General features: G+C 49.0%; 1 protein-coding gene across 1 annotated transcript in view; it reads left to right on the forward strand.

Annotated features, from left to right (window-relative positions):
* The window catches only part of Pepd (peptidase D), a 138,587-nt gene that overhangs the window by 59,781 nt on the left and 63,622 nt on the right, over nt 1-15,184 (forward strand). Inside the window, exons 8-9 of the mRNA NM_001009641.2 lie at nt 3,830-3,905; nt 5,847-5,893. Coding sequence (NP_001009641.1) covers nt 3,830-3,905; nt 5,847-5,893 — 123 coding nt within the window. The remainder of the gene's footprint in view (nt 1-3,829; nt 3,906-5,846; nt 5,894-15,184) is intronic.

A 15,184-nucleotide genomic window follows, 5' to 3' on the forward strand; every position in this document is an offset into this window, starting at 1 on the left:
TGTGTGTGTGTGTGTGTGTGTGTGTGTGTAAGGGAGACTATTTAGGAAGATGAGGTGGTTCAGCATGAGGGCAGGAAAGGAATGTGGAAAAGTCAGCATGTCAAAGCACATTACACACATGCATAAATAAAACGAGGTATGATGAACATGCTTTTGATCTGGTCACCTAGGAGTCTAAGTCAATCAGAGATTCATGAGTTCAAGGCTGGCCTGCACTACTATTAAAAAAAAGTACAAAAAGGTCAAAATGAAACCCATTATTTTGTATAATTAATGTATGCTAATAAATCATATTAAAAAAAGAGAGAGGTTCCCATAATGCAAAATAGTGTAGGGACTGTGATCAAATCCTGCCCCCATCCCTCACAGGACGCTTTAGTGCTGTGGTTCCTTTGCTCTTCCCTGGGTTTCCTTTGCCAGTTGCCACACAAGGGATTGCTGATGGCCTGTTCTGCGCACTTTCTGCACCGTCTTCCTCCCGCTAGCAGGCTGAGGCTGCAGGACCCCACATCACCTCCCACACCGCACACTGCTGTCCCCGCCGCTGTCCTCACTGCCAACTTGCATCACAGTTTTTTGGGTTTTGGGGGTCAGGATTCTTACCATTTCATCTGCTCTTTATTGAGCAGTAAATCTTCCATGTTTTGGGAGTGAGGAGGTAACTGTAAAAGGTAAAAATAAAAATGAAAAAGCTATAAAATTGGGTTTGCATCGACATTGCTATGGTTGTGGTCCATGCCCACGTCAGGAATGTTCCCCGGAGACAGCGCCTTCCTGTCCTAACATCACCATCCAGCCTTCCCCAGGGCAGGCCTCTAGTAGCAAAGCAAAAAGATTTTTTTCCCCTTACATAACCGCCAGCTGCAGACCTCCAGCTTGCATGCGGCTCTGCAGTAGACGCCTAACCCACAGGAGGCCCTTGGGCCCATTCCCAGGACCACAAAGAATTACTCCATATTTTATACCCCTTTGGTATATCTTTTTTGGAAAATAAAAACCCTTTTTTAGGGTAAAAGTAGCATTTGTATACTTTTAAAAGTTAAAAAATATAACCAGAGTGTGGAAGGAATGTGTGGAAAGATGGAGAGAGTGGCTAAGAGGCACAGGGGTGCAGTTGAGTAGATGTGATTGCTACCAATTAGTTGAATAGTTGGAACTAGCTACTGGGGAGGAGTTTTGAATGTTTTTAATATAAAGGAATGATATATAGCTACACATGCTAGTACATACCTGTGACCATAGCACTTTAGGACCAGAGTCAAGGAGATTGCAAGTTCAAAGCTAGCCTGGGATACATAAAGAATTGAAGGCCAGCAGAGTCTACATAGTAAGACTCTGTCTCAAAAGAAAAGAGGAAAAAATTATGCCTGAGGTGATAATACTGTTAGGATCATTAAAAAATGGAAATGCACTGGGCAGTGGTGGCGGCGCATGCCATTAATCCCAGCACTTGGGACGAAGAGGTAGAGGCAGGCATATTTCTATGAGATCAAGGCTAGCCTGATGCACAGACCGAGTTCCAGGACAGCCAGGGCTGAGAGAGAAACCTCCCGTGTGTGTGTGTGTGTGTGTGTGTGTGTGTGTGTGTGTGTGTGTGTGTTCACGTGCACGCACACGCATGTATTTTGCTATACCCATAAAGTCTACATGTCCATGTAAATGATACATTTACACTAATAGGGAGGGGCTGGAGAGATGGCTCAGCCGTAAAGAGCACTTGCTGCTACTCGTGCTGGCTAATTTTATGTCATCTTGACACTAGCCAGAGTCATTTTAGAAGAGGGAAATTCAATTGAGAAAGAAAATCTCTGGCCCTGTGATCAAGCATGTGGTACATTTTTAAAATTGGCGATTCATGTGGGATAGCCCAGGTCACTGTGGGTGGTGCCATCCCTGGGCTGGTGGTCCTGGGTGTTATAAGAAAGCAGGCTGAGCAACCCATGGGGAGCAAGTCAGTAAGCAGCTCACCTTTATGGCCTGTGCATCAACTCCTGCCTCCAGGTTCCTACCTTGAGTTCTCTGGATGCTGGAGTTAAAGCGGTAAGGTGAAATAAACCCTTCCCTCCCCACATTGCTTCTGGTCCCAGTGTTCTATCTCAGCAATACAAACCCCCAAACCTTGTTCTTACCGAAAACCTGGGCTCAGTTCCTAGCACCCATGTCAGGTGTAAGCGCCTGTAACTCCAGATCCAGGAGGTCCAACACCATAGCCAGGGTTCCACAGGCACGTGCACACATGTGAGACACAGACATATGCTCAGGCACATATACACACACACATAAATACGTCTGTAAAACATGTTAATGAGGAAGTCTATTTTTTTAAGTTAGAAAACAATTATAAACAGGAATCCCCCAGTTGTCCTCAGCACATTCAGTGTGTTCCCTGGATACGGTGACAGTTTCTTACCAATGATCAATGCCCCTGTAACAAAATCCCTGAGACATCCAGCATAGCTGAGGGAAGGCCCCTCTACAGGGACAGCTAAGGTCTGGATGGCAGCCCTGACCTCTGAGAAGGGTGGTAGAGCATTCTAGCTTCTGGATTTGTGTTGGAGCATTTCGTGGGCCCCTTCACATCCATGTCTCCCGCTGACTGTGTGCAGCATATGAGCCATCACAGGTGGCACACGTTGCTTACTGCACTCCATTAGGATGCAAACAGTTCTGATTTGTCCTCCCCTGCTCATGATGCTAAATCCACCATGAGACTCCAGCTCCCCCTTGCACAGGAAGGAGATGTGTGCCCTGGCCTCAATGCCTGGCAAGTCACTGCAGCTCCTATTTAGTCCTGAGATTCATTCGCCTTTTTCCTCTCTTATGGATAGGAGGACTTCACGCCTCATCTACCACATCATTGAGCATTCTTAAGTATCCCGAGTGTCTGTGTGGAAATGAACCCATCCGATTCTTGTGGATGTTCTCAAAGCCACATACTTTGAACACCGGTTTTTACAGTTTATTTCCTTGACTTGCTGGCTGCTTCACCTTCTGCTGCTTTTAATTACTTCCAGACCAATGCCACCTCCTAAAAATATCCCAGGGGAGATGTGGAGAGATGGCTCAGTGGTCAAGGATGTGTCCTATTCTTGCAGAGGACCTGAGTTCCCGGCAGCCACGTGGTGGTTCGCATCTACCCGTGACTCCAACCAGGTGGATCCAGCATCCGTTACTGGTCTCCGTCTGCAGTGACACATGCACAAACTCACACACGGACATTCTGAGGATTTAAAAATAATAAAAATAAATCTTAAAGCTATCCCATTATACCCGTTCATTACCTTTTTTTGGCTGGCCTATGCCTGGAACTATTTCTTTCATCCCTGAGCTTTTGAATGGTTGACTGTGACCCTCTGCTATTGGATTTGATCAGTAGTTTGGGTGTAGAGTTCTGGTTTTGTGTGGAGTGTTAAGGACAGGGGAGCGGTTGAAGCACAGTGGGCCATGCAGCCTGCCTTTGATATTGTTTTGGCTAAGACTCAGTTTGCCTGACTGCAAAATGGGAATGAAGATGCCTTTACAGGCTGTGTTCCCTGAGAAGCAGGCCTAGCTGGGCTGCAGACACACTGTACAGGAGTTGGTCCCACCAGTAACATCCTAATGACGTACGGAGTCAGCCAGACGCCTGGAGAGAACTGGCTGGCTACCAATTGTCTCAGATCTTGAGAAATGAGCGCCTTGGTACCTGAGGAGGTGAGTTAAGGCAAAGCAGCCAATATCTGTTGGGCTTCTCTGGCCTAGTCCCCAGGGGCGGTGATCAGTCTCCCTGGGGAAGTCTTCTCAGCCCTGCCAGATCACTGAGTTGGCCCTGTCTTTCTCTTCTCTGCAGCCGAGTGTTCAAGACAGACATGGAGCTGGAGGTTTTGCGCTACACAAATCGGATCTCCAGTGAGGCCCACCGTGAGGTGAGTTGGGCAGTAGTACATTAGTGACTTTGCAAATTGCTGTGATCTAGCGCCTGACAGGAAGTGACCTCAGAGAGGAGGGATTTGTTTTGGCTTACACTCTGTCATGGCGGAGTGACGGGCGGCTCTTTGGAGGCAGGAGCATGCAGAGATTACTCATACCTCAGCCCACCAAGAAGCAAAGAGACTGGGGTGGAAGTGTGGCTGGCTGGGCTGCAGCCCTCAGTGCCAGCTCCCCAGCACCCGGCTTCCCCCAGCTAGGCCTCCCCTCCTAAAGGTGCTACAGCCTCCACCAAGCAGCACCCCCCACTGGAGCCCAACTGTTCAAACACACTAGTCTGTGGGGACATGGCTTTAGGCAGGGTGAGAGAACTGTAAGGAAGATAAATGCACATGGAAAATGAAGGTGTGAATCCTCTCTCTCTCTCTCTCTCTCTCTCTCTCTCTCTCTCTCTCTCTCTCTCTGTACCTGTGGATGCAGGGCACAGATGGAAACTCTCTGCTCCCTCTTTTCATCCTAAGGTACCCACCTTCCCACCTTCATGAGGGCCATGATCCCAGTCCTCTCGAACTGTCCAACTAAATGGCCCCACTTCCAAGAGAGCAGGACTTCCCTGACATCCTGGACTTCCCAGCGCCTGTTAAAGCATCTTCCATCTGTAACTGTAATTCCAGCTCCTGCTGCTGCCTGTCTTGGTGCTCTATAGCTGTGAAGGGACACCATGACCACGGCAACTCTTACAAAAGAAAGCATTTAGTTGGGGCTGGCTTACAGTTTCAGAGGCTCAGTCCGTTGTCTTCATGGCAGGAGCATGACGGCACGCAGGCGGATGTGATTGATGCTGGAGAAGTTGAGAGTTCTGCATCCATATCTGTAGACAGCAGGAAGAGTGAGACCGGGCTTGGCTTGGGCTTCTGTAACCTCAGAGCCTATCCCAGCGGCACAGTTCCTCTGACAAGGCCATATCTCCTAATCCTTTCAAATTGCCACTTTCTGGGGACCAAACATTCAAATCTATGATTATATGAAGCCATTCTGTTTCAAAGCACACCAACTGTCATTTTTCTTTTAATTGAAATTATTGTTTATTTGTGTCTGTGTGCATTTGCATGTGTGTCTGTCTATGTATATGTGAGTACACTACCCCTGGAGGCCAGAAGAGGGCATTGAATCCTTTGGAGCTGGAGTTCCAGACAGTTGTGAGCCCAGTATGAGTGCTGGGACCCAAACTCCAGTCCTCATGAATGAGCCGCAGGCATTCTTTAATCATTCAGCCATTTTTTTCTTTTCTTTCTTTTTGTTCTTAAAGACAACATCTTGCTATATATCCCAGGATGGTCTTGAGCTCATTATAGCCCAGGCTATCTCAAAGCTATGATCCTACCACCTCTACCCCGCAAGTTCCAGCATTGCAGGTGTGCTTTACCAAGTCTGCCCATCCCCCCCCTTCCTAAGACAGCTCCACATGCGAGTAAAGGAGCCAGTATTTTAAAGGCCACTCAAGGTGCCTGCTCAGGGACCGTCACAGTTTAGTGTTACAGATGACACCCATAGTCAAAAGGCCATGTAATCTCTTGTTCCGGCTAATTTCTCTGTTTATATGAAAATTAGGTAAAAGTAAGTAAATAAATAAGACCCTCTCTTAATATTCAGGATCCGCCAAATGTTTCGGTCAGACCTTTTATCTTTAGGTTTCTGGCCACCAGCACGCCATGGTAGCATGGTGTATCAGCCTCTGGACAAGGCAATGGGCCACGGAACCTCTGTGGGTCTCGGAGCTGTCACAGAGGTCCGTCACTTTCCTGTGCCACTGTGCGCAGATCACCCCCCTCCCTTTTCCCTTTAAAGAGGAGCTTTTGAAAAAGTGTCATACATTATTTATAAGGCCGTGTTACTTATCTGCTTAATACAAATGTCTTTGCTTAATGCCCGTCCTCTAGGTGATGAAGGCTGTAAAAGTGGGGATGAAGGAATACGAGATGGAAAGGTAAGCTGTGCGCCTCGGGGTAAAAATTAAGATGTAAAAAAAGACCCAGCAATTTATGTTCCCCAAGCAAGTAACAGATGAGGGGCTGGTGCAGCACATGCGATCAGGTGGGGATTATACGCGGCCTTGGGATCCCAGGCAGAGATTATGGTCCCTCTGGTGGCCGCCACCTCCCTGGCTCCTGGCAGAGTGTTTGATGGTAATGGGCCTTGATAACTTTCCAGGCTGCTTTAGTGGCCCATCATTCCACTCCCAGACTTTGTTTCTGCAATTTGTGGGGGAAACTTTACCCAACGGCCACTATTGTGCCTCCAGAAGCCACCAGTAAAACAGCTTGCTATTTTTATGTGTAAACATCACCATTATGTCTGCTGTGCTCGGGCGACTGGGTCGAGGGATGGTTAAGTGGCTCCTAACGCTCCCCGGAGAGCCCCATCCGCCTCCAGCTCCAATTAGGCTTGCCGCTGGCTCGCAGGTCCACAGGTCGGCATGCCCAGGTGCTTCCTAAGGAAGCCTAGCTCTGCTCTAGGACCCAGACCAGATACCCCACCCCATCCGGGGTCTCCCATCAGTGACCACACGGTGACCCACAGCACTTGTCGCCATTCCCATCCCAAGTTCCTTTTCCTACCTGGATGTGTATGTGCTTGACAACTGTTACCCCATCTCCCATGCTGACAGCCCCCAGCCCCTCTTGGTGGCCGTCAGACCTGCCCTGTGCCAGGGGAAGCCGATTCTTTTCCGCTGTGTCTTCCAAGGGCTCCTGTCCCTGAAAGGACATTGAAGCTGGCTCCACAATGTGGTGATGTGACTAGAGTTGGGCCTTTGAGATGGGGCTCTATCGAGAGGCCCTCGTGTCACTGGGAGTCCTGTACTCAGAAGTAGTTCTTGTGAAAGGATTGCTGTAAGAAGGGCCAACCCAGCCACACCCAGATCTCTGACTTCTTAAGTGGCCAAACAAGCGAGCCTCATCTTGAACTTTTAGCTTCCAAAATTATAAGCTATACAAAACTCTTTTCTCATAAAATAGCCCATCTTGGATATTTTATTACAATAGCAGAGAAAGGACTATTATGCTGTCCCAACCCTCATGGCCTACATCAGTGTAGATGCACACTGAGGCACACAGGCGGGGCCAGCAGCAGCCAGCATGACACGTGTGTTCACGGTGGAAACAGAGGCCTTTTTCAGAGTTTAACCCTGAACGGCGAGCTGAGTATCTAGAGTCCTCTTCCTACCCTGAAGGACACAGAATTGTTAAAATGGCTTTCCTCAGCTCCTATGATATCCCAGGAGGGGGCATGTAACCAACTGTCTATCAAAGCCGAGGGAGCCTCTGTCTCACCAAGGACACTGGGGAAGGGCGTGCACAGCCTCTTTGATTACAGTTTGCACAACATCCCCCCTCCCCCTCAAGGATCTGAGATGAGAGCTATCAGGCTAGCCCAGGGTGGAAGGCGGAGCAGCGAGCCCCTCAGACTGGCACTGGCCCAGAAACCTGTTCCCAATTGAGTTGACTCATAGTGACCCATAACAGATGCCTCAAACAAAAATAACCAAGAAATCAGAGCAAGAATAGCACATCGCAGCATGGGGCCCCCATCACCTCTGCCTGTCAGTCAGCTGTGCCCTGTGTTGTAGGAGGTTGTCCCTTGAAGGGACCCTAAGATACTCTTTCCTCAGCCCTGACCCTAACCCTGCTGCCACTCATAGGCAGAGCTACATGGGCTTTGGGTCTGGAGCAAGGAATGCCTTGGTAGAATGGAGGGGTTTTATTTTTCAGAAATAAAAAGGTGTTCTTATAGCATAATGAACCCCGAGGTCCTCATCCATGGTTGTTTAGTGCTGTGTTTGTGTTTTGGTTTGCTGGCGTATGTGAACAGCCCAGACATCATGCCATTTCTCATGTAAATATTTCAGGAGATGTCTCAGGCAGTGAGACGTTTCCCTTTCTATAACTACCCTGCCATTATCCCATCTAACCATATAAATAAACAATACAGGCAGATTTCTGTACGTGAGCATCCTGCATCACGGATTCAGCCAACCATGGCACTGACTTTTATTTAACTTGAGTCAGTAACTGAACACTCATGAGCCATTCCTTGTCCTTCTCCTGCAGGCCGCACAGTGCAGCCCCTGTGGACATCGTGTTGGGCCTTATAAGTAACCTCCAGTTGGTTTGAAATGTTAGGGGACGAGGTGTGGGTACGAGCGGCTTGGGTGTCTGGGAAGGCTTCTTGGTATCCACAGGGTCCTTAGAGTCAGTCCCTTCTTCTGCGAGGACTGACTGGGACTTCTCAAAGTTAGTTAGTGTAGTACGTGTGTGTGGGCACACACATACCTAAGCATGCCTATGGAGGTCAGAAGATTATCTCTTCTTGCTCTTGAGTCCCAAGGATCAAACTCAGGTTGTCGGGTTTGGAGGCAAATCATGTTGTCAGCTCTCTCTTATGGATGTTTGTGTGTGTGCATGCGCGTGTGTGTGTGTGTGTGTGTGTGTGTGTGTGTGTGTGTGCGCGCGCGCGTGCACATGTTAGTTTATGTGTACCATGTGTATGCAGGTGCCTGAGGAGGGCAGTGGATCACTGAAACAGGAGTGACAAGCAGTAACTCCACCTGATGTAGGTGCTGGGAACCAAATCTGGGTCCTCTGGAAGATCACTAAATGCTTTTGACCCCCAAGCCCTCCCTCCAGTGACCCGACTATAATTTCTTAGCATTATCCTTTGTCTACACTGATGTAAGTGTCTTTCCTTTTTGGATTCCTTGGTTTCCTTAAACCAAGATTCAAACAGAGGCCATGTATTACACTGGGCTGCTAGGTATCCTGGGGAGAGCTCGGTGACTGGATCTCTGAGTTATGGGCACAACAGTCTGAAACTTCGCCAGCACGCTAGACATCGTGTTGGGCCTTGGCAGTACAGAGAGTGCCAAGTGCAAAGATCTGGAATGATGACCAGCTAGTTTTCTCATGTATACCATGTATGCCACATCTGCCTATGGCCCATAATAGAAGTTAGATGGCTAGATTCTAGAGCAGTGATTCTCAACCTGTGGGTCTCATCCCCTCTGGGATTGCATATCAGATGTCCTACATATCAGATACTTATATTACAGTTCATTATAGTAGCACAATTACAGTTATGAATTAGCATCAAGATACCTTTATGATTTGGGGGTCACTACAACATGGGGATCTGTTTTAAGAAGGTTAAGAATCACTGCTGTAGGGGTTAGGGATTTAGCTCAGCGGTAGAGCACTTAAGCCCTGGGTTTGGTCCTCAGCTCGGGGGGTAGGGGGAGAATCACTGCTGTAGAGGATATTGCATCTGGCTATGGGCCTCAGCCAGTGGGAGCACCCGATCACTGGGTCCCTGAGAACTTAGCATAAAGGGGCTGGCGAGAGTGGGCATACAGGGGAGAGTGGAAGAGGTGCTAACAGGAATGGGATGCAAAGTCTGCTCCTGGACATAGTGGAAAGACAGTGGTCCGTGGATGTCATCACATCTGAAGATGTCTCCACCCAGGTTTCAAGCGGGCACTCCCCTGCCCCTTAGACATCTGTGGCCATGAACTAGGTCGACTCTTAGTCCCAAGCTCTCTTTCCACAGGCAGGCCTGTCTGTCACTGCCTGGGCCACTTCCTGGCACCACTGCAGTCTATGTCCATGAGAACCTGGAGGTGTCGCAGGAATTGTGTCTCATCTTTATTCAGTCACTGGTATGAGGAAAAATATCTGGGTTGGATGGATGGGTAGATGGATGGACAGATGTGTGGAAGAGAGAAAAAAGGGATTTGAGCTATTTTCCTAACATCCTGCATGCCACTGGAGACTTGAGGATTATTCTCAAGTTGAAATCAGAGCCTAGAAGCAGGTGTTGTTGGCGACCCAAGGCATGTGGCCCTTTTAGCACAGACTGGACCGCTGGGTAGACATATCGGTCAAGGTAGCCCTAGTGTGATGTGGGCTGTGGACTCGTGGGGGCAAAAGGAAGCAAGCTTCCTTTTCCAGTGTGCTGATAGTGCTCTGCACTGATGGCAGGCATCCTTCAAACCTGCAGGGCAGGGATGGGGCAGGAAGACTCCCAGCCAGGACTGGAAGCTGGGGTGGAAGCCGGGCAGCACCAGACAAACAGCTTTACCCTCTCAGGGATACCAGCTAGGGACCTCAGTCTAAGCCCTGCCTCCCTCCCCCTTTTTTAATTATCAGAGATTTATTATACAATCTTGAGGGCATGTTAAAAAGGCGTAAGCTAGCTGATGTCGTTTATGAAGACACTGCCTTCTCCTCTGTGCTACGCCTGCCAGCAAGGAAATGAAAATCATTTTCCAAAATCGAGGTGTAGTAAATTGTGTTAAACCAATAAGACGTTAATGTTTGAACAAATCGGGCTCGCCCAGCATCTGACTCCGGGCCCAATCAGGCGGTCCGTTTTACCACCTCATATTATTTAATGTTAGTGGCGTAACTGGCTTGTAGCTGGCTGGCATGGGGCTGGCAGCTGAATCAATTACCTGCAAACACTAATTTAGAGCATGCTCAATTGGCTGTGTAAGCAGGTCCCGGTTCACATTTACTACAAGGAGATTAATAACTTGAGGACATTGACAGCCTGGGACCTTAATTGGGATTGCTGTCTCCCTCACTCCCATCTGTGAAGGGGCGATTTGGGGCCCTCATGGCAGCTTGTGAGGGTGGGTACTATGTGGAACTTAAAAGACAGGTTCTGTGGGTGTAACCATGTCCCATGGCCTTACCCCCCACCCCATTCTCCCCAGTGAAGAAATCTGTCTTGACAGTCTTCAACCCTCCTGGAACCGCCCCACTAGGGCTGGGTTTTTCTGGGTTCCTGTCACAGGCAATTGCCCACAGTGGTAGCCTCCTGTTTTCTTTTAGTGTTTCCAGTGTTAATGAAGAACTTGCCCAGCTGCGCGTTTTTAAAATGAAAGGTCTTATTGCTTTTTCCTGCACTTTGGACAAATGGAATGAGTCATGTGTCTGTTGTCTTCAGGGTGCCTGTTATGTCCAGATTGGGGAGGTGGGGGAGGGACACAGCCTGAGGGACTTCCTCTCTGTATTACATGGATGTCACACCTTTACACACTATGCACTGATGCCTGCCACACACATCCCTACACCCCCATGCTCCTGTATACACCGCACACACACGTCTTCTGTGCGCCCACCATGTTGCACACTGTGCACACATCACACTTCACACTCACTAGCACGCTCACACCACACATCTCAGAGATACACATAAACCTCTAGTAACCCCCCTGAACTCACCCCAACCTGGATACTCCATCCGAGTCTCCAGGTGCTGGGACCTCCAGTGTACCAAGCTCTCAGGTTGCAAAACCCTAGCCATGTTTACTTTAAGCAGGCCAGGTTCTTTTTGTCTTTAAGGGATTAAAAACTTTAGCTCCAGTAAGGATGGAGGGAGGCTAAGGAGGTCAGAGCTGCAGGGAAGCAGGCAGTCTGCAGAACATGGGCACTGTGGGCCCTTGGCTGCACCCCTCACTCTGGGTAGGCGAGCACTGGCTGCTCTGGCAATCTGCTGGAGCTGATTCCAGATCTCTGGAGTCATGATTCTCAGGCTTCCCTTCTCCCTCCTCATCTTCCTCCTTCTCTCCCTTCTTTCCTCTTCCTCCTCCTTTTCCTCCTCTTTTCCCCTTCTCTTCCTTCTCCTCTCCCTCCTCCCTTTCCTTCTTTCCCTCCTCTTCTTCCCCATCTTTTCCCTCTCCTTCTTCTTCCTCATCCTTCCTTCCTTACCTTCCTCCTGTCCTTTTCTCATGGAGATGAAACAGGACTGAGCACACAGACAAAACACTGACATGGCCCTCAAAGTCTGACATGAAACTCAAGAGCTTTGCTTTGTTTGTCTGGTTTTAGACGAGATCCTCCCTTCCTTGTTCACCCGTCCCTCTAGGCACCCTGTCATCTCTGAAGAATGACCTCTGTGTCCACACTGCCCTCCTCTTGTTCTGTGGCTTTCCCAGATGCCTTGTTTACTGGCCATGAGGTCAGACCCAGCCTTGTATGTCCATAGCCAGGGTCGGAACTCCTCCTGAGTCATTCAACAAGATTGGTGGTAGTGTGGTGGTGGTGGTGGTGATGGCCGTCACTCAGGGGTCTGTTTTCTTCCTAGAAGACTCTGGAGATGCCCAGTTTCCAGCTAAGGGACATTCTGACCTGATCTGGCTCCAGCCTGGGCATAGCTGGACATCAGTGAGGCTGTTCCTAGTTTACTTGACTGCCCCTTGTAAAGGATACTTGGGTTTTGTAGAGAAGGAGGTATTGGGGACAGATTTGGAGTGCAGACTGTCTCAGACCTGGTCACCGGGTAAGAGTTGATTAATGTCCCTTCTCTGTGAGCCTGGTTATATTGCCCACAGGTGGTTCCAGTACTTTCCATATCAGACATAGCTGCTGCATTCAGCCAGAGGTGAGGGGTGAGAGCTGTGTGTAGTACAGCTCATTCAAAAGGGATGGTAGTCCACCGGGAGCCCACATCTGGGTTCGGAAAACCCTTTATGGCCTTGGTGGCCTGATGTTGGTTCCTTGCCAGCACTTCCTTGGTAATCCACCAAGACAAAGGTCAGAAACACCCCCACCCTACCTTCACCCCAAGTGCACTCATGAGTGTGCAAGCATGTGCTCTCTGTAAAGGTGTAGTCAGGTAATGAACTGGTCCACGCTGTAGAGTCGACACCATATAAAGCAGGCATTCTCTCCAATGCCAGAGGTGTCAGAACCACAGGAGGGACCCTGTGGGTGCTTTTGTGGATCTGTGCTGTTTCAACACTAAGGGGGTTCTGTTTATTTCAGATAATAGATAATGTTTATCATAAGTTTAAGGAAGCCGTCTTCCTGGCTTGCTTGGAGATTGTATCAGGAAAGGATGCAGAATGCTATCAGCTGCCTTTTAAGCTTCTTCCTTGGCTGAGGAGGGAGGGAGGGAGGGGGGGGTAGGGAGGGAGGGAGGGAGGGAAGGAGAGAGAGAGAGAGAGACAGAGACAGAGACACAGAGACAGACAGAGACAGAGAGACAGAAACAGAGACCAAGACAGAGAGATTGAGAGATTCAGAAAGTTTTCATTTTTTTAAATGTCTTTAACATTTTTTATAAATTTATTTTTTAAGATTTTATTTTATTGTATAAGTACACTGTCGCTGCCTTCAGACACACCAGAAGAGGGCATCAGATCTCATTACACATGGTTGTGAGCCACCATGTGGTTGCTGGGATTTGAACTCAGGACCTCAGGAAGAGCAGTCGGTGCTCTTAACCGCTGAGCCATCTCTCCAGCCCCCTGTCTTTAACATTTTTATCTTCTCTATTTATGAGTGACTATGTGTGAGTGCATGCCAAGTCTGGAGTGTCCCCTGGAGCTGCACTTAGAGATGGTTGTGAATCACCTGAATCGGGGCCTGGGAACCAAACTTAGGTCTTCTGCAGGAGCAGGAAGGGCTTTCAAGTGTGGGTAGAGAGAGCTGGGAGCATAGGAGAGCGTTGTTGGCACACTGCATCAGCTTCACCTTTGCTAAGATTGCTGTGGAAGGTTTGGTCCCTCAGGAGCAACACTGATAGCTGGTTGCTGTTATCCGATCTGCTCTGGTTTCTCAGCTTTCACCCAGTGTCTTCTCCTGGCTGAGGAGACCCTACGGAATCTAGTTGTTCTGTGTCCCAGTGCTCCCCTGAGCTGCGGCAGTCCCTCGGCCTGCCCCTGTTTGTGATGACCTTGACAGTTGTAATGAGCCAGGCTCAGGTGATGGAAGGGCATCTATCTCCCCATTTCAGCTCCTCAGGCTTACTCTGGGCTTATGTGATACTTGGAGGAAGTACCATTGTCATCAGAAAATAGCGAGGCCGTACGTAGCTGTCGCTTGATGTATGCCTGTCGGTGTGGACCTGGTCACCTGCCAAGGTTTGCTTTGGCTTGTTTGGTTTCTGCTGTGAGGTGACTCCCACCCTTCCCTTCCCATTAGTTCGCTCTGCTAGAGGGCACCGTGCACAGGCTGCACATAGGCATGGGGCGGGGGTGGGGGTCAGTTCCACCTCCTTGAGGGGGACCTGAATGCCTTACTTATGAAGTCTAGGCGCACGGTGCTCTCTTCTCTCCTGGTTATTTACTCAATGTTTTATACTCATTTCTATTTAGACTCTCGGATGCTTAGTTTAGATTTTGGATTGCGATCTGGGCTGAGGCCATTCATCTCAATGCTCCAGTCGTTCTAACTCGGGGAGCCGAAGTCTCTTTCATTTGGCTCTTGTGTCTCTTTGATAAACACCTGTCATTTTGCCTTGCAAGCACTCCCCTGGCTTTCTCTCTGATTGCAAGCTGCTCCAGGCTCATTGTGTATGTTCTTTGTTCAAGCCCCCGAGGGAGACATTTCTCTAAGGCATGCCAGTTGCTGTTACTGGAGAATCATGTCAGAAACCAGGACTGGGGGCTAGAGAGGTGGATCAGCCAGTAAGAACAGCCGCTACCCTTGCAGAGGACCTGGGTTTGGTTCCCAGCACCCACGTGGTGGCTCACAACTGTAATTCCAGTTCTAGGGGATTCAATACCGTCTTCTGGTATCTGTGGGCCCCTGCACACCTGAGGTATACATATGATTACATATAAGTAATGTCTATGTTTTTTTAAGAAAAGAACCAAGGTTTAGAAGTAAGCATGCCTCAGGTGATTGACAGTAAACTTTTGCCACAGAGCCAGAATAGCATCCCAGTACACATTCTGTTCTGCTGGGTACATTGCTGTGTTTAATAAGCTGAAAATGTGTGGGGGGTGTGAGTGCGTGCACATGCGTATGTGCGCGCGCGCGCGCGCGCGCGTGTGTGTGTGTGTGTGTGTGTGTGTGTGTGTGTGTGTGTGTGGGTGTGGGTGTGTCTGAGTGTGTGTGTATGTGTGTGTGGTTGTGTGTGTGGGGATGGGGTGGGTTGTGTGTGTGTATATGTGTATGTGAAGTGTGTGTGTGTGTGTCTGAGTGTGTCTGTGGGGGAGTAGGAGGGTTGTCTTGTAGTGTTGTGGTTAGAATTCCTAGAGATGAGTGTTCTGGATTTGGGTCCCAGCTCTGCCACTTAACCAGCTGTGTAACCAGGCAGGCTGATAACATTGTACCTCCGATTCCTCATCTGAGATCTTTGTTACCAACCCTTCATGGCCTGGTTGAGCGGATTCAGTGAGTGTAGACATCGGTACTGTGACTACCACCATTCTGATCCACCATTATGGGGTTGGCTTATTAGCATTCTCCATTCACATTTTATATAGTCTTAG

Source organism: Rattus norvegicus, chromosome 1 (assembly GCF_021556685.1).
Source record: "Rattus norvegicus strain SHRSP/BbbUtx chromosome 1, alternate assembly SHRSP_T2T, whole genome shotgun sequence".
Classification (NCBI taxonomy): Eukaryota; Metazoa; Chordata; class Mammalia; order Rodentia; family Muridae; genus Rattus; species Rattus norvegicus.